This window comes from Rissa tridactyla, chromosome 1 (genome assembly GCF_028500815.1).
Source record: "Rissa tridactyla isolate bRisTri1 chromosome 1, bRisTri1.patW.cur.20221130, whole genome shotgun sequence".
NCBI classification, from domain to species: Eukaryota; Metazoa; Chordata; class Aves; order Charadriiformes; family Laridae; genus Rissa; species Rissa tridactyla.
Genome location: NC_071466.1, coordinates 74887156 through 74906732, shown reverse-complemented (window position 1 = coordinate 74906732; position 19577 = coordinate 74887156). Strand labels below are relative to the sequence as shown.

Below are 19577 nucleotides of genomic sequence, written 5' to 3'. Positions count from 1 at the left end.
GCTACCAGGGAAATGTTGGATGAGTAGTAGGCCCACAGCCAAGTAGCATGGAATAGCAAGATGATGCCGTTTTTTGGAGTGAGGTTCAGTTTCTATCTGGGTATGTCTTAAGTTGCCACAACTGAAGAGAGCTTATTGTTAGATCTCATAAAATACTTTGGAAAACCAAAATTTTCTTGCACCAAATGCTGACCATCCTCTTACATCAAGACTCTACATCAAGATCCCCGGCTTCCTGGCAGCAGAGTCGCAATTCAGCACTAGAAGTGTGATTCCCGGAAGCTGGCCAACCTCAGAGAAGCTGGTTCCCAAATCTCTTGTAGGGCCTGCATCCCAATCTGTTCATGCATTGGACAAGAATGCTTTCACATTTTTATATTACCACCGCACTCAGCAGAACAACTCTCAGTTATGTTTATAGCTTTTTGGTTCTGTGTCATTCTGCAGCCCTGTTGTTCAACCAGGAAAACAAACAAATAGATTATGTAGTCCTGACCCTCTCTTTCCCACACTGCTAAACTCTTCCCCTGCCGCCCTTACAGAATGACGTGCCTGGTCATGTGCCTTATCATAGGACACGAAACAGAGATCTTTTGGAAGCTGCTTCTTAAAATATCAGCTGTACATAGCTGCCTTTGAATAATGTCTCTGTAGCAGTATCCCAACCATTTAAAAGAAGCTGTGTTACAAAGTTTGGCCTGTCTGTGTTTCTTATGTGAATTAACTGGTAACTTCCAAGCACGTGCCTGTGAAGCACGTCGATGAAGGAGAGCTATTTCTATACCCATCACTCTGCTGGGCATGGGAAAGGAGTGGGGGTGAGGGTAGGAACAGTTGTTTTAAGCCACTTTTATGCTTTCCTTACTCTGTCCCTGCCCTGTGCCCACCCACACAATTTACAGTCGCACAGGTCTGTGCTGAGCTGCTTGCCGTAGAGAGCCTGGTTGCCAGTTCGGAGTCGCTGGAGCGGGGTGTGCGCTGGGCAGTCCTCTTGCAACCACAGCACTCTCTCCAGATGCCCTCTCCAGAAGCCTACAAGCCCAGTGCTGTTACGTTGGGTACAGCTGTCCTCTGGAAAGGCAGCCATTCTGCCAGCATGCTCTGAAGGATCTTTGTGTGTCTCCTTTCAGCATTAACAGCGTGTCAGGTCCATAGTCTCGGAGAGTAAAAGGTCTTACAGTTTCCTCCTTCCAAACTTTCGTTCAGAAAAGTACCATTCTGATCTCTTTTTAGCCCGACTCTTGAAGCAGCAATAAGCAATTACAGAAGCTGTTCTGTATCCTTGTCTCCAGTGCTTTGCAGGCATTATTTTACTCTAAACATATGCTCAGAAGATCTAAGATCAGCATTTGTGGCTTTGAATTGGACCTCTCCACTTGTGAATTCCAAGAAACTGTTTTCCTTTATAGTGCAAGTGACCAGAAATATTGCTTATTTTAGTGCTGCTTTGATTTGACTGAGTAATTTATAGTAGACTGGGAACATACTGCTAGTTGGCTTTGTGTTTTTGTTAACGAATGTGATCTGTCTGACATAAACGTGTACTTTTTGTACATGATTCTACACCCTATCGATACACAGGCTTTGAGAAGAGTCACTGATATATATTCCTCTGTGGCTTTTATGTCTGAAGATACCAATTTGAATGTATACCTTGCTGTTGAACACTCAAAATAGTCAGTCAAGAAAAAAGAAAATCACTCAGTGAGTAGGTTAAAAAAGAAAAGAGGAAACAGGAGATTTTTCAAAGGCCTTGACATTTTTTTCTCCGAGACTTTAAATACTGTGGTCTTGTTATCCAGCTACTGCAGTGACAGGATGTGTTAGAAATGTTTAAAATAGACAGAAATGTACTTCTGCGTGATCTGTCTTTAAAGCCAGAAGGACAGTGGACTGTCTTCACACTGAAACACGGATCAGATCCATGTGTGCAGCATGGCGCGCTAGAAAGGAGAAAGCACGGTGCTAAATCCCACTGTGAGTGATCTAACAGTGTTAGCAGTGAGCGGTAAGCATCTCTTGGGAAAAACGAGTGTTTCTTGATATTCCACCAGTTTCCTTCTAATTTCTAACCCACCCTCACTGCTGCCGAGTCACAGCAGCCATTTCTGGTGCGCTGGATCTAATAGGAGGCACAGTAGGCAGGAGGAATCAATGTGTTTTCTGTGCTACTCTGCAGGCTGCTGTGCCACCACACCCTCTGCAGTTGCTTATGGAATGTTTTCCATCCATCTGAGATGTCGTGTCAGCCTCTCTTCAGAGAGTGGATACGCAGATACAGCTTGGGCTGTGAGAGCTCAAAACTCCCTTTCAGGTTTCATAAACTTGATTTAGGATATTTTGATAGTATGAATCTAGACTCATGCAAAACATTTACATTTCCCTGCTCCACTGTTTTTACTCAGTATGCCTTTTAACAAAATCCACAAAGACTCACTGTGGATTCTGGAGCAGCTTATGGTTTATTAACCACTGGCCATGTCCTGGATGTTTATGTGGAAAGCTTCAGTTCAGCTGAAAGCTAAGCTAAATCTAGCAGCCACCATCCCCTATGAGAAGGTGCGTGTATCCCTCTGAGAGCTGGTGGGGGTAGGGGATGCATTTTCTCCTAAGAGTAGGCCTTTGTTCAAAACAAGCTTGTACTAGCATGATTAAACAGGTTTAGATAAGCCTTGCAAATGACTTTGTGGCTGCTTATTTACTTAGTCTAAAAAGCACATCTGAATTTGGTGTCTGGTTGTTTGTGAGGGTTCATTTGCATGCAGACTAGCACCAAAATAACTCATCAGTCTGATTTCCTCACAAGTCAGTATGTGAACCCTTCTGGAATATGTATAAACTCGGAGCCTGTGCTTACTGCAGGCATGTTTGCTCATCTGTGCCAGCCTGGAAGCTGGGATGAATTGACAGATCCAGCTTTCATTCCAGTCCTACTGTTCTTGCACAGTGCTGGAAGTATACTGGGTACAGTTGGACCTAGAGGAACAGTTCCACAGCTCCCTGTTCCAAGCATTAAGCCATTTATAGCATCTCTTTCTTTCCCTGTGACACCTGTGCAGAAACTGGTCCAGAAGAGAAGAGAAGACTGCTTTCTAGAAGGGCTGCACTGTAAGCCTGACTGTTGGTGGCTGCAAGCTACTCTGTATATGAGGTACTTTGGGAAGGGCAGCGCATGCTAATTGCATGAGAACAACTCACATGGCAGCCTTGGTATCTCAGATCCTTTGGCATTTAGTTTTTCTCCCTCAAAAAAATGGGGGAAAAAAAAGGAAAGAAAGCAATTTCCAAATTTTGGTCTAGCCTAAACTGAGCTAAGATTTCTTGTGCAGCCATCTGCATTGGTTAAACTAGCCCAGTTTGAGAGAATAGCTGAAGTTAAACCAGCACAATTCCCAGGCAGACTAGTTTTCAACTCACCTGCTGCTTTAAGCTTCTTATCTCAAAGAGTCTGAGTCTTCTAAAGCAACACAAGAATGGGCATAACTATACTCCCCCTGTGCTCCTTGTCCCACTAATACCCCAAGGCTATCACCTACCTGAAATTAGTGGGAATAGTACCCTATTATAATCAAGTAGATGTCAACTAACCAGCAACGTGTGCTTGCAGCCCAGAAAGCCCACCTCATCCTGGGCTGCATCAAAAGCAGCGTCACCAGCAGGTCAAGGGAGGTGATTCTGCCCCTCTACCCTGCTCTGGTGAGACACCACCTGGAGTACTGCATCCAGCTCTGGAGCCCTCAGCACAAGAAGGACATGGACCTGTTGGAGCAAGTCCAGAGGAGGGCCACGAAGTTGATCAGAGGGCTGGAGCACCTCTCCTATGAAGACAGGCTGAGAGAGTTGGGGTTATTCAGCCTGGAGAAGAGAAGGCTCCGGGGAGACCTTATAGCAGCCTTACAGTATCTTAAAGGGGGCCTACAGGAAAGATGGGGAGGGACTCTTGACCAGGGAGTGTAGCGATATTTAAACAGAAAGAGTGTAGATTTAGATTAGGTATCAGGAAGAAGTTCTTTCCTGTGAGGGTGGTGAGACACTGGAACAGGTTGCCCAGAGAAGCTGTGGCTGCCCCATCCCTGGAGGTGTTCAAAGCCAGGCTGGATGGGGCTCTGAGTAACGTGGTCTAGTGGGAGGTGTCCCTGCCCATGGCAGGGGGCTTGGAAATAAATGTCTTTCAGGTCCCTTCCAACTCTTAACCATTCTATGATACTCAGTGTTGTTTAGACTGTACGTACTTTAACAGGGTAGAATCAGGCCTCAAGAACAGTGAATGTCTCTCTAGCATCTGGTGGGGGTTATCCCTTGTGCCTTTCTTTTTTGCAGTATTTTGAGAAGGTTTACAAGCCTCGGAAAAGTGGCTCAAAAATTCCAGATACACACATGTTAAAACAGCAGATTAGTGCTCCATCCCACACATGTTGCCAAAATTAGATTTCCCTGAGGGAAAAGAGAGTTAAAAATAACCAAACAAGCAAAAGAAAACAATGTTTTTCCCTATGCACTACCAGAATATTAAATTAAAAACTATTTTTTTAGCTTTACAGTTTAGCTGAAGGTTTTAGAGAAGCAGGTCTTCTAAGAAGACTTGTGTTTGTCAATGCAAAATGCGAGAATGTCACATGCCCCATGAAGACCTTTGTCCGAGGTCATGCCTTGAACGTTCTGTAGATTTCTTTCCTGAGGGTTGAATCACTATGAAAAGCTTTACACCTATATTGTTGTATCTTTTTTTGGATAGTACCGTGTTCAGAGATGACTTGTTTGGGAACGGCAGACATGTCTAGTTAAAGAGGAAGCAACTACTGCCTCTCTAACAGAGAAAAAAATGTATAGCAGCTGCGTGCAGAATGGCCTGGTGCAGAGCAGGACCCAAGTCACTGCTGTGGCAAACCTTCGTGCAAGCTAAAAGTCCTAAAGGAAGGCTAAGAACAATTTTTCACTCTACCGTTTTACCATTTAGTCAGCAGTCTCAGACTGGGAGGTATGGGGAAATAAAAAACACAAGAATGATGGTTCACTTCCTCTTTGGTCAGCTTTGAGCAAGGTTATCATCTCTTTCTAGTTTCCATTGTGCAGGTGTCTAGGCCGCAAGTTTGACTGTCGAGAGAGCTTCATTAGAGGGACAAATAATTTGAATAACTGTAAAAGAAAATTTTGGATATATTAATCTAAGCAGGGGGAGCAGAGGAAGAGTCCAGTTCCGAAGAGTGCTGAGTACTTGACTTTTACCATTGGCACTGGCTTTTTGTTTTTGTGTTTAAATATAGGTTAAAGGGGCTAAATTGATGAATCTAAGTTTGAATGTCTTGGCTGTGAAGGACCTCCCATCCCTTGGGTAATCCTTCCAGCACCGGTGGAACAGTGGTAAATCCATGTAAGGAAATGTATTATGCCAGTGCTTGTGCTGTGTCTGACCTCTAGAGACGCGGGACATTTCATTCTCTGTATTGATAGTCCAGCATCTCTCCATTCTGTTGTTTCTCTGAAAAAGCATTAGCAAACAAGAAAGCATTTCGGGTCTGTAGAGAAAATAAAATGCTATACCTGCTTCCTGTTATAGAGAAGTAAACATTTACATTTAAAGCAAGTTAAGAAGAGATTTTCTATTTTTTTTTTATTTTATTATTTTTCGTGGTGACTTTTCTGATCTCCTAGCCTAATTCAGTTTTACTGAACAAAAGTTTCTTCTGGAACTGTTTATTTCTTAGCCATACATTGGCCTGTCAGCTGGGAACAGGAAATATCTATAATATTTGTTCTCAGAAACAAGATTTTGTAATGTAACACTGAGAACTCCTGATTTTAGAGCCGGGATTGTTGAGCTGGAAACATGTCACACTACACTTGTCTCTGATACCACTATCCCAGTTGGCAGTATCAGGGGTTAGGAAAGGATGGGAAAGCCTTCTTTTCCAGAGCGAGTTCACAGAATTAAGCCAGGTGTAATCCCACCTATGATGGTATGGTCTCACTTCTTTTGGAAGCGCTGAGGTGGAGAAGGAGTCTGTTTTTCTGCCGGAAAAGGCAGAGCAACAGAATGAGGAACTCCTGCATTTATCTCAGCATCCAGGAGGTGAACCCTCACCCCACTTCTCTTTTCTCCACCTGCTACCCTCCAAGTCTCTTACACATTTTCGTACTGATAAGGGCATGGAGGCCAGTAGTAATTTGCATTAAAATGTTACTTACATGGGAAGTACTCAGGTTCATACTTTCAAGCTCTGTTATGACTCTTTTATGGTCAGACGCTTTACATATGTGTAAGTGCTCGTGAGAGAGAAAGCTATGATTGTCCTGTAGGTACGTGACTGGAGAAGATGCTGTTTTCCACACAGAACTATAGTGCTTATATTTCCATTTGGTTTTGAATAAAAAACATCATTAGTGTATGGAAATTTATAGACAACAGTGTTAATACAGTAATTCAGTTTTCTTTATGACACAGTAATGGACTGGTTTACATTAAATCAGTGAACACATCCTTTTGGCTACTAAGAAAAAGAGAATTTGATATTTAACGTACCACATAGTTAGAAATCGCGTATAAATTGTCATAAGCATTGTACAGCCTCTACTTAACTTTTCCAAGCTTTTTTGCTTATTATATTTTTGGCCTGACTTAATCAAATGCCAGATTCAAAACCCTATCCTGGGTGGTTTAAGTATACTCATATACCTGTATAGCAATGGGGCCTGTATGGCTGAGATCACAGGGATCTGACTTAAGGGCTGCTGCAGTCTAATAGGAAGGGATAAAAATGACTTTGTCCTGCTATTAACTACATGGAGGTGCGTCATGGCAGCTATTAAGAAAAAAAAGCAATGGAGTATCTCCTGGTGGTCCACAGGAAGCTGTTTCTACCTTGATTAAGGTAGATAACTGTTAATAACATGGAAGAAAAATTACACAAACTATTTTATTAACTTGTGTTCTCCCTGTCAGTCTTGTTCTTGACATTTGTTCTCACTGGTTGCACTTCCACATCTCACATTTATTGAATGCTTATAATAATGAACATTTGCATAAGAATCGTGTAATCATAGAATAGCTTGGGTTTGAAGGGAAGCTTTAAAGACCATCTAATCCAATACCCCTGCCATAAATCTATATCTGCTCCCTTTCAATTTAAAACTGTTGCCCCTTGTCCTGTCACTGCAAGCCTTGGTAAAAAGTCTCTCCATCTTTCATACAAGGCCCCTTTATATATTGAAAGGCCTCAATGAGGTCTTCCTGGAGCCTTGTCTTCTCCAGGCTGAACCCCAACTCTCTCAACCTTTCTTCATAGGAGAGGTGTTCCAGCCCTCGGATCATTTTTGTGGCCCTCCTCTGGACCTGCTGTAGCAGGTCCATGTCTTTCTTGTACTGGAGACCCCAGAGGTGGAGGCAGTACTCCAGGTGGGGTCTCACAAGAGCGGGGTAGAGGGGCAGAATCATCTCCCTTGACCTGCTGGCCATGCTTCTTTTAATGCAGCCCAGGATGCAGTTGGCTTTCTGGGCTGCAAGCACACATTGCTGGCATATAACCAGTTTTTCATGCACCAGTATCCCCAAGTCCTGCTCCACAGGGCTGCTCTCAATCCATTCATCCCCCAGTCTGTATTGATATTGGGGATTGCCCTGACTCAGGTGCAGGACCTTGCACTTGGCCATGTTGAACTTCATGAAGTTCGCATGGGTCCATTTCTCAAGCCTTCAAGGTCCCTCTGGATGGCATCCTTTCCCTCAAGCGTATCAACTGCACCACTTAGGTTAGTGTCATCTGCAAACTTACTGAGGGTGCACTCAGTCCCACTGTCTACATCATTGATATATAGTACTGGTTCCAGTACAGACCTTTGAGGGACACCCACATTACTGTGGACATTGAACCATTGGCTGTAATTCTTTGGACACAGACATCCGGCCAATTCCTTATCCATCTAACAGTCCATCCATCAGACCCATTTCTCACTCGGTTAGCAGTAAGAATGTTGTGGAGGAACGTATCAAAGGCCTCGAGGAAGTCCAAGTAGATGACATCTGCCCATAGGATAAGATACCTGGTGAGGGAAGCCTTCACAGGAGTAATAGACTCTGCTGTCCTTCTGTGCTCTGATTCAACAGATCATATTCATCTATGTTTTAGTACTACACTTAACTGAACAAAGCATAAAGATTACTGAAGACAAGACTATGCAGGATCTCCATAACCATCGTGCATGCCTGAAACGTGAGGCTGGCTAGAGTGCTATACAGGGAAGCAAACGTCAATCCCTACCCCAGTGATACATGTTCATCCCCCTCAGCTCATTTCCCAGCTCTGCTGTCCTGTTTTGGAACTGTCAAGGCCATCGTGAGTTTCTTTTCGTAAGATCTATGCAATCAGCTGGTGTCTGAAAAAAAATCCCCTTGAATTTCTTAAGTTTTTGAAAAGGTGTTTTTCACTTTGCTACTGGAGTCTTTAGCATGTTGTTTGAAAAGGAACTTGTTCAGTAAAATAGATAGTAGAGGCAAATAGACAGACCAGAGAGCAAAGCTCTTAACCAAAGTGTTCTGCAGCTATCCCAACTTCCCCATGTACTGAGCAGGCCAACCATGGCCCTGCTGCAGTCAGACTGACTGTAAATCTTCACAGCTGCCCCTCCACCCTCTCCCCAGGGCTATGAGGGAAATAGAGAAACAGCTGGGAATAAGCAGAGAAGGTGCACTCTGAATGCTGTGTTTGCCTTAGGAGCATTAGTGGGGCAGGCATGTGATGGTGAGTGTTGATAGAAGATACATTTCCAAGCAAAGACAGCAAGCCAGTGTCCAACTCGGGGAATTTTTACTTGGTTATATAGCCTTCTCATGCTGGAGATGCTCGTGGAAGGGCTGACAAACGTGTGATAGTGCTGGTATGAATGCTGCCCTGTAGTGTTTGGAATAAAAGGTGTCTTTTCATTGGGACTTCTTCTTTCCCTCTGTGCTCTCCTGCAGCTGGCAGGGGATGGAGTCTCTCAGTTTCTTGGACAATTGCTGTATGTTACAGGTTTCCCTCACATCCCAGAAATGTTTCTTGAACATTATGCCATGCAAGGTAAAGCTGCTTTTATCCAGATTCCCTGTCCTCAGGCTGAGATGGGCTCATTGAGCTTTGGTGTGTTTAACTGTGTCGTGACACTACAGCAGCTACTGTTAGGTTTTACCATTCATAAGGAAAACCCTTCATTACCCGCCACTCTCTCTCCTGTCAGGACTCTGATGTTCTGGTTTTTATTTGTGCAATGATGTAAGCGACGTGCTTGGCATTTCCCTCTTCTGATTGAAGGGTCTTAGTCCTTCCCATTCCCATTTCTTCTGGCAGAACTTCATCCCACAAGAAGTCAGACTGGCCTGCAGCCCGGACTAGAGCAGGAGTGTAGGCCAAGGTATATTCAGAAGCTGACCTGAGCTGTTGTGCTACTAAATTAAAATGACCGTGCAATGCTTCTGCCACTGATCAAGTGAGGTTTTCTTCCAGCAGTTAAGAAATGCAGCAGAAATACTGCTAGAAATCTCTCCAGAAAGGGGAAAGCCCTGGAGAGTGGGGAGGGTTACGTCTTACCGAGTGTCTGTCAGCATGAAGCAAAAAGCCTCTGGAGGAGCAGTGCGAGTTGTACACAGAGTTTTCCAAGCCCTGGAGAGGCTCGGTTTGTGGTTTAGCAGAAGTGCTAAGCTAATGCCGAGGTTGGTTCTTACAGACTATGAACCCAGTCATTTGTTTCAGTGGCTGGCTTTTGGAACAGGCAGATACCACTTTCTTAATTGTCCAGGTCTGGGTGTCCGTATTTCAGTCTTGACATACTCCCTTACCACTCTCCAATGCTACTACAGTCCATGAACGAATTCATTTGTATCCCTGTAATTGTCAGTGCATTGCTAAGGATGGCCATCATCCCAAGGGACATTAGAACTTTCATGGGTTGTATTTTCAGTGTTGTTGACATTTTTTTGGTACTTTTGTCCTGTGATTGACTAACAGCAGTGTCAATAGATGTCATAGTGTCAATGGGTGTCACAGAATTATTGAGGTCTTCCTAGGCCTTGCAAGCAACACATTTCTTTTCCTGCAAGCTGAATCCCTCTATTATTTTCTACAAAGGAAAAAACTTTTACTTAGGTCAGCCAGAGGAAGATCAGCCCCCTAACATGTATTTGGCTTGCTCAGCTGTTCCGATGTTTCTGAATACTGAACATCGCTGTTCCATTTAAACAAACAGTACTGAAAAAATCCAATTATAGTAGTAGTTGTCAGTGTAGAAAACAAAGCTATTAAATTCTGATGTATGGCTGGATCTATTTAGTTCCTAAATAGCATAGATCAAACTGTTTCTTACTTTTCCTGTGAATTAGTGGCACAGATAAATTCTGCCAGAGAGACTAATGCAGTTCGGACATTAAAACATTTCACTCTATTAGTATTTAAACAGTCTGCATGCTTTGGATACATAAAATCAATATTAATTCCAGTTGCACATTAATAAAAGGTCAGATTAATTTTATATGGTAAATGCAGAGTACTGCTAAGTAAAGGAATAATAGGATGGACAGATGCATTAGGAGAACGCGTTCTTATTGCACTTAAAAGCCTTTAAACTGGAACGCAATTTTTCTTGCTGAGGCAGATTTTTGTCTATTAAATATTTCCTTTGAGTTGTCCCCATGACTCCATTTCTCCCTTTGTGTTTCCTCCAGATATAAACGCCAAAACAAATCCCAGAGCCCTCATCTAGCAATTGTACTGCAGGGAGAAGTCTGGATAAGACCCCAGCATAGCCAGTAAACACAATGTGATAAGCGGGTAACTGTCACTGTCACCCAAGGGCATCCTGGGGTACTCATGCTGTCCTATTGGAAGGAAGAACTGAACATCAAACTCTGGTTTCTGCGGCAGTAAAGTAGGGCAGATGAATAAAGAAAAACATTTTAATAACTATGCATTATTAATATCACTAGCAGGCCATTAAATCACCCATACAACACACATTTAATGAAGGGGATTATGTTGTTTGAACACTCTGTAATTGTCAGACTAACTCATCTGGCAGAGCAGCATGCTTTGCTTCTTCAGCTATGACAGTTCGTGAGGTTGCCAGCAGAGTCGGAAAGGCTGGCATTTCACTGTAGAGTTTCAGAATGATCTTATGGCTGGAGCTCCAAAGCCATGTTGGAAAGAGCTAAATTCAATCCCTTTTTTTGGTGTCAAATCTGTATAGTTCCTTCATCCATTTACCTGTTCGTTTCCCACTCTGTAGAAGCATTGTAAGATTTTCTTCCCCTCAACACTTTGCCTTTTTAGGATATAAGTTTTTCAGAGGGTGATACATCAACAGTCACCTGAGAGATAAGGGACAGTGGTTTACTTTAAGAAAAATTTTGAAGAAAACACCTTTCCGTTCTGTTTTCTTCTCCTGTCTACTTTTGCGCTTCCCCCAGAGACACAGCTCCCTTATTGCAGACCTAAGGTATTGTTTTAAATGGAACTCTTTATCAGGTGTAATAGGTAGAGCATTGTTAAAGCCTAGTCACAAAACTCTTTACATCTGCAATTTAATTTGAAATTCAGCTTTGAAAGAATCAATATTTAGCAGGTTTTTGCAGTCTGACTAAGTCTGCTTACGTAAGTAAAATAAGCGTTCCCATTGCTGCATTTAGAGTAAGAGTGAATTTCCCTATTTTTAAGAAATTGGAAGAAGTAGGATTTATGGAGAGGATGCTAAACATTTCCCTAGCAAGAAAACTCCTGAAGGAAAGAAATATATTCTGTGGAATCCCTGAGTACATAGAATACCTAATGTAAGTATCACTGTGTGTCCTTTTGACAAGTTTCAAGCTTTCAGAAATACCTATGAGTTCCTAAAAAGTCAGCAGTTTTTTCAGAGGAAGGCAGTGAGCTAAGGCTATTTTGGCAAAATGAAAACGTGAAGTAAGGTATCTGAGGAAAGTTAGATTCTTATTATTGAATTGAATCCCTTCTCTTTTTTTCTCTTTTTTTCTTTTTTTTTTCATTTTGATATGACATAATGTGGCAGAAGAGTGAAGCAAGAAGTGATCTTCACTCCTCCAATGTATCTTGGGCGTCATTTCATACATGCAGAAACCTTTAAGACCTGTTTTTTTTAATTATATTGGTAAGAAAGGATTCTTAGCACTAGAATGAAGTGGATAACATTTAGTCACTGTACACTTCTGAATGCAGGGTATGAACAACCCCAATGTGGGGATATACCTGAATGTTTCCATGTATTTGTCGTTGACAAAATGATTTATTTCTTTATTTCTGTATTTCTGAAACTCTCAAACTGTATGGAAAGAAATGACTGAAACCTCTGTTTCACATCTTTCAAGACCTTGTTATGACTTTTACCCACAGTAAAAAGAATTGTGTTGTGCCATGGTCACAGCACCAGGTTCCTGGTGTCTTGCTAGGCCATGCAGCACAGGACAAGGCATGCCACCAGATTTACCTTCTCATCCCCTGCATGCAGGCCTGTGGTCATTCAGTTTTTCAGACAGTGTTTACCAATCATCCAACCATTCCCTGCATTCTCCAGAGCAAAGGCAACCAGACATATTTTGTGGTTTTACTCTGTGAAGTAACTTGCATCCTATCACCAGTGTGCAGACAGCACGGCTTGGGAGCCTTGCTGTAGAGTGACATTGCTGTGATACCATGATGGTGATGTGAAATTCAAACCCAACAGGAGCAGCAGCATCCATCTGAAAGACCAGCAGAGAACCAAACTGGCACCTGGATGGGATGATGCTTATAGACATCCTTACTGTGTCAAAAAAGCAGTGGCAATACCTAACACTGGAAAAGAATGAAAGTACTATTTTTTTAGAGCCTGCAAGTGCTAAGATAGCATGAATAGCGTGGGCAGAGGGGTTTACACTAGTCCCATTTGCTCAAGACACAGGGAAACAAGGATATAGTTCCCTGTTCAGTTTCTTGGAAGGCAAATCTGCCTTTCTTGACTCCTAAATATCATCCATCTCTGGTACTGTTGCTCTTTCACTGTTTCAAAGAGAATTTGAGATTGATTGGCCTGGAGGGAGAGAGGCACAAGTGGGAGTATGATTGTGTGCAACCTTAGGGTGTTAATGCAGGAGTAAAAACTTTTGACTTCTGGTTGCTGTTTCTTTTTCTCTGTTAAATTGAGCGTGCTTGACTTCGCTTAGACTTTGACATACATGGTGCTCATGTTGGCTTTTTTCAAAGTCAGCACTCACTGAAACTAATATCATTTCTGGTCCTTCTTTTAGATTTCTTGTTTCTCCAAGTGACCTTCAAGTATCCTTTCAAACACAGTTTTCCTGTAACATCTTAACAACGACCAGTCTGTGCTCCAAATTAAGCACTACCTAGTAGTAAGACATCTGCCTTAAGTGTAAGCAAGATATTTTGCCTCACTTTATTTTGCAGAGACTTCTCCTTAGAATTAGTTACAGCAAGTGTACATTGTAGCAAAAGGAGAACAAGTTGTTTAACAGAAATATATGACTGACATGAACAGAATTTAGCGCTGGCCTTTGCCATCTGACAGTTTTGTGAAATACTCTGGGGAACTTATTTGTAATCAGTGAATCTCTCCCAGGTTTGTGTCAACCAGAAAGTCAGTTGTTCAAATCAGTGGTGTGCAAGGCACAAGTTTGGGACGCATAGAATCAGAATCTTCATGGTTGGAAAGGACCTTTGACATCATCGAGTCCAACCATACACACACCAAAAAAACCCCTACAATCTCTGCCACTAGAGCATGCCCTGAAGTGCCAAATCTACACGTTTCTTAAATACGTCTAGGGATGTTGACTCAACACCTCCCTGAGCAGGCTGTTCCAGTGCCTGACCACTCTTTCAGTAAAGTAATTCCTCCTAATATCTAATCTAAACCTCCCCTGCCGCAACTTCAGACCATTTTCCCTGGTCCTGTCATTATTCACCTGGGAGAAGAGGCCAACACCCACCTCTCTCCAACCTCCTTTCAGGTAGTTGTAGAGGGCAATGAGGTCTCCCCTCAGCCTCCTCTTCTCCAAGCTAAACATGCCCAGCTCCCTCAGCCTCTCCTCATATGACCTGGTCTCCAGACCCCTCACCAGCCTGGTCGCTCTCCTCTGGACACGCTCCAGCACTTCAATGTCCCTCTTGTACAGAGGGGCCCAGAACTGAACACAGTACTCGAGGTGAAGCCTCACCAGTGCCGAGTACAGAGGCACCATCACTTCCCTACTCCTGCTGGCCACGCTATTCCTGATACAGGCCAGAATGCTGTTGGCCTTCTTGGCCACCTGGGCACACTGCTGGCTCATGTTAAGCTGGCTCCACCAGCACCCCCAGGTCCTTTTCTGCTGGGCAGCTCTCCAGCCACTCTTCCCCAAGCCTGTAGCGTTGCTTGGGGTTGTTGTGACCGAAATGCAGGACCCGGCACTTGGCCTTATTAAACCTCATACAGTTGACCTTGGCCCATCGATCCAGCCTGTCCAGGTCCCTCTGTAGAGCCTTCCTACCCTCAAGCGGATCAACACTCCCACCTAGTTTGGTGTCATCTGCAAACTTACTGAGGGTGCACTCAATCCCCTCATCCAGATCATTGATAAAGATATTAAACAAAACTGGCCCCGAAACTGAGCCCTGAGGGACACCACTGGTGACCGGCCGCCAAGAGGATTTCACCCCATTAATCACAACTCTCTGGGCACAGCCATCCAGCCAGTTTTTAACCCAGCGAAGAGTACACTTGTCTATGCCATGATTCGCCAGCTTCTCCAGGAGAATGCTGTGGGGGACGGTGTCAAAGGCCTTACCAAAGTCCAGAGAGACAACATCCACAGGCTACCCCACATCCAGAAGGCGGGTCACATGGTCATAGAAAGAGATCAGGTTGGTTAAGCAGGACCTCCCTTTCCTAAACCCATGCTGGCTGGCCCTGATCCCTTGGCTGCCCTTCACTTGCCGTGAGAGCTCACTCAAGATGATCCTCTCCATGATCTTTCCTGGTACCGAGGTCAGGCTGACAGGCCTGTAGTTTCCCGGATCCTCCTTCCGACCCTTCTTGTAGATGGGCGTCACATTAGCCACCCTCCAGTCATCTGGTACCTCTCCTGTTGACCAGGATTGTTGATAAATGATGGAGAGAGGCTTGGTGAGCTCTCCCACCAGCTCCCTGAGTACTCTTGGGTGAACCCCATCTGGCCCCATAGACTTATGTGTGTCTGGGTGCAGAAGCAGATCATTGACTACTTCCTCCTGGATTATGGGTGGGTTGTTCTGCTCTCCATCCTTATCTTCCAGCTCAGGAGGCTGAGCACCCTGGGGATAGCTGGTCTGGCTATTGAAGATGGAGGCAAAGTAGGCATTAAGTATCTCAGCCTTCTCCTCGTCATTCGTTGCAACTTTCCCCCCCGCATCCAGTAAGGGATGGAGATTCTCTGTCCCTTCTTCCAAAGCTGGTAAACCCTCTTTTTAAATATTATACATACCTTCAGAAAAAAAAAAAAAAAAAGAGAATGCCTCCAGCTGTTTTTGTGAGTGACCTGTCCTTGTTGATGTGCACTGGGAGTCAAGTTTTCACGAAAATTAAGCACTGGAAAGCCTCAATACAGATTGCAGTCTGTGTAGGCATGGAGCTTTTCATTTCTCTTGAGACTGGGACGTCTTTAATGCCCAGCAGTTCTGTAAGTGGAAAATAAGACACTGGAAATCAGGTGCATCAGATAACTGCTGCACAAAGCTCTGGGGAAGTGCTATTTTTGACCATATTTTGATCTTGTTTTCTGTGCCTTAACAGTGATGAAGAAATTCACTGTAAGAGAAAAATTAAAGGTAGCAGTGGAGAATTTAATTTTTTTACCTAGAAAAAAGCACAAATCATGATTTGTGCACTGTAAAAGTAACACTTTTGGCTTTAACTTCTGTCTAGCTGCAGCTTCTCTTAGTTGTTAATACATGAAAACGTCATCACAGTTTATGTTTCATTTGCTGCTGAAGTGTGGGTATCAGCATAAAAAGGGACAAAACTTTGATGACTGAAATCTTATGTTAACTTTGTGCTTCTTTATAACCACTGAAAGCAGTCACATGCAGGCAGTCTTTAATGTATTTTTTCATTCATTTACCAAAAGGCATTTTCACATCAAAACAGCATCATCAACTGTAATATACAGTGTATATCTGCCCTTCCATTTGACAGGGAAGAGATGGAGCCATTTGATTTATTAATAAACCGAAGAGCTTTTGCCATGAATCAGAATTCAACAGTTTTGTTTCCTTACATAAACTACTATTTTAATTGGATTTTCTCTCCTCACAGATATTATCTGGTTAAAGACCAGAATCACATATTTTGAGTTAATTGTAACAGAACACAAACACACAGACGGTTAGATTTAATGATAAAGGACTTTCAGTTCCAAAACTGAGTCATAATTGAAAAGAATCCAACAAACAAAGGAGGAAAAAAGACTATGTTGCATGGTAGCGATGGGGAAGTCGAGTACGTTTAGTCCTCTCTGATCTTGACAAGATCTTTTTTTTTTTTGTGTGATGACTTTAGCTCTAGTTTTTAAGTAGATTTTTTCTTCTTTTTTGTAAACTCACTGGATTTGTTACCAGGCTTTCTTAGCAGAAAGGAGATTCAGTCTGCAAACTTCCAGTTGCTCCAGAAGTTAATGTGTCTGTAGAGCACTGAAACCATGCGCTGAGTTCAGCAGCCACAGAAAACCTGCATTTGATTACCTTGGGTTTTATTATTACGTGTCTCTACGATTCCCTCAGGGGCATTCATCAAAGATGTTAAGATTTCTTTCTTTTCTTTTTTTAAGACCACTGAATAAAAATTTGTGCTAAATTAACTGTGTTATATATAGAACGTAATAAAAAGACAAGAAATGTTTCCCTTCCCAGTCTTTTCCCTCCAATTTACAAATGCAATTTAAGCTACTGTGGTGACTCTGCTTTAACACAATCCTTAGGCAGACAGACAGTATACTATTGAAAAACCTTGAGCAATGTTTGTAGATTATTTTTCCTGGATTTTTTTTTTTTTTCTGCCAAGGAACATATCAGGGCAAGGAAGGAAAAGGTCATTTTCTGGGGCAGCAGAGCTGGTGTTACATAGACAACACAGGCTTTCCCAGCACAACAAGCTCTGGTGTGACTTGGGAGAACTTCATCTTCTCCAGCAAGCTGAAGTAAAGGCAGCTGCCGGGTAGCACTGGCTGTTGGTATAGAGTCTCTGTAACGTGAAGCTTTGACTGCTGGAGGCAAGGACAGTTTAGGAGCTGTAGTAACAGATTTCACATGTCAAGGCCTGAAAGCTTCGTGATGGCGGTTCTAGCCGGTAGTTGCTTCCTTGTGACTGCTGGTGTCTCTGCCCGTTTACAGTGAGCAGCTGAAGAACAAGGGTCAAAGGGAGTGAATGTGTGGCTTTACGATATCTGCCCCATTCTACAGCCTAATGATGTCTAAGGTGCCTCTGTAGAACTAGATACTCCCAAGCACTCCCAGTCACCTAGAGAAATTCAAGGCTGACCAGGATAAATATCTGATTAGCTTGAATACCAACAGTATTTGGTGCTGAGACGATCACCTGGATTTCTTGCTACGGCTCGGGTAGTCGACTGCCAACTTTGACATAGTTTAGGGATTCTGATTCTCAGTATAGCCATCTTCTTCTTTGCTCAGAGCTGCCCTTTGTTTTTACTCCTTTCGCCCAGCCCCCCTTGTTTACAAGATGAATTCTGCATATAAAAGTGACTCTTTCCTCCACTGGGCTGTAGCTGTCTCTAAGTGGCAGCCCATCTTCACGGTTCTCTTTATCATCCCTTGTTTCTTGAAAATACAGGAAAGGTTTCTAAAAGCGTCAGGCATGGGTGGTTTGAATTGTCTCCTACATACTATAAGTCTATCTTTCTTCCAGGTGTAACTGGTAGAAAAATGAAGGAGGGCATTGATGGTGATGCTGACATATCTGCTGGTTTCTTTTATGTCTTCTTTAAAATCTAGTTTCTTTCACCTCTTCTGAGTAGAGTCAATATTTAAAAAAAAAAAAAACAGACATACCTGTGTGTTTCAGAGAAGCTGGCAGTAAGATTATGTCTGTCCTTTGGTTACTGATTCTCAGTCATCTATTCCCATAATGCCTTCCAAAAAGTAGTGGTTGGGGTCTACAGCTGGTCAGCAAAACTACTGTAAAACACAACATTTGTAGTGTTATCACTGTTGAAAGCTTAATAAAATTATAATTCACAATTGTTTCTTTCATTCAAATGGTGTGCAAAGCAGTTTTGTAAAGGTAGTCCTCATTGACGGAGACAAACAGCCTTCTCAACAGCACCGGGACTGGGTACCTCTGAGTTCACTGCGTAGTTTGTTTGGTCTGGCAAAGAAGGGAGAACCTTGATTTTTATTTAACAAAATAAAGTAATTATGCTGTGATAGGATGTTTTTCTCAGACACAACAAGGTACTAACTACAGGTAAACATATATAGTCAGCAAAAATAGCAGTTTCAGACTAATGAGCTAGAGAATCAAGAAGGTTTTTAAGTGTTAATTAGGAAAAAGTTATTCTGCTATATCTGTGTAATTTACTGTAGTAGATTAATTTATCTGTGTTGGCATAAAGCAATTAAGAAGTCTTGCTGATATTTCAAAAGCTCTTATTGGCTTTTTCATAAGTGGCAGTATATTGACTTCTGTCGTCCTAGATTTTCAGCAGCTTCACTGAACATGAAGCGTAGTGATACTATTGAAGAGCCTTCCCAGATAAATTTCGTTTTTCCAATCCAGACCAAATTCATTTGACTTCTGGGTTCGACATCTTTTATCTAGTGCTTTCAGAAACTCACATTCTTCCACTTGCAGAACAAAATAGTCATCTGTGTAAGGGAGATTTTGGAAGGCACTAAGGAATTTTGGTGGCCAGGTCCCTTTGATTTTCAGTGCCAGTGGTCAGTGTCATTCATTTGATTGCCTTTGAAGAAAGATGGACTTTAATATATTATGAAAGCTAGAAAAGAAAGCAATTTTGGCTATAATTTGCAAGTCTGCCCTAAGTAATTAACATTTTTATTATTCCAGGACTCAGAATTTGATCCCTTGAAGTTCACCAGTGTCATTGAATGTGAGAAGCCAAACAATGACCTAAGTAGGTTTCGAGGTTACATGTGAGTATTTCATATAATATCATTCAGTATACACTCCTTTTCTCTAATATGGAATAAAATAAATGCTCGTTTGGTTTAGACTGTTCTGTAAGTTGCATCATCATCACATCTAAATAGGGCTGCATATTTAAGGCTCTTTTAGAGGAACCTCACTTCAGGGTGAGATGGGAGCCTCACGTTTCCATTCCTTAGGGTGGATTTAGTTGTTAGCTTTGATCAGTTTACACTCCAGAAATGAATGCATGAAGCACTGTAGTTACAGACACTCTTCTCCCTTTCCTTCCCTCCATGGATCAAAAAAGCCCATCTGGAAATGGGAGGAAATAGAAAACCAGTTCAAGAGAGCCAACAAACAAACACAATCTGTTGTACACTGCTTTTATGAAGATGGGTCTATTTGGTGTTTCTTTTAATACA

The 19577-nt window shown here is 42.6% G+C and overlaps 1 protein-coding gene across 1 annotated transcript in view; it reads left to right on the top strand.

Moving 5' to 3' along the window:
- ATP10A (ATPase phospholipid transporting 10A (putative)) overlaps window positions 1–19577 on the top strand; it is a 118524-nt gene that overhangs the window by 48563 nt on the left and 50384 nt on the right. Inside the window, exon 3 of the mRNA XM_054222608.1 lies at window positions 19075–19160. Coding sequence (XP_054078583.1) covers window positions 19075–19160 — 86 coding nt within the window. The remainder of the gene's footprint in view (window positions 1–19074; window positions 19161–19577) is intronic.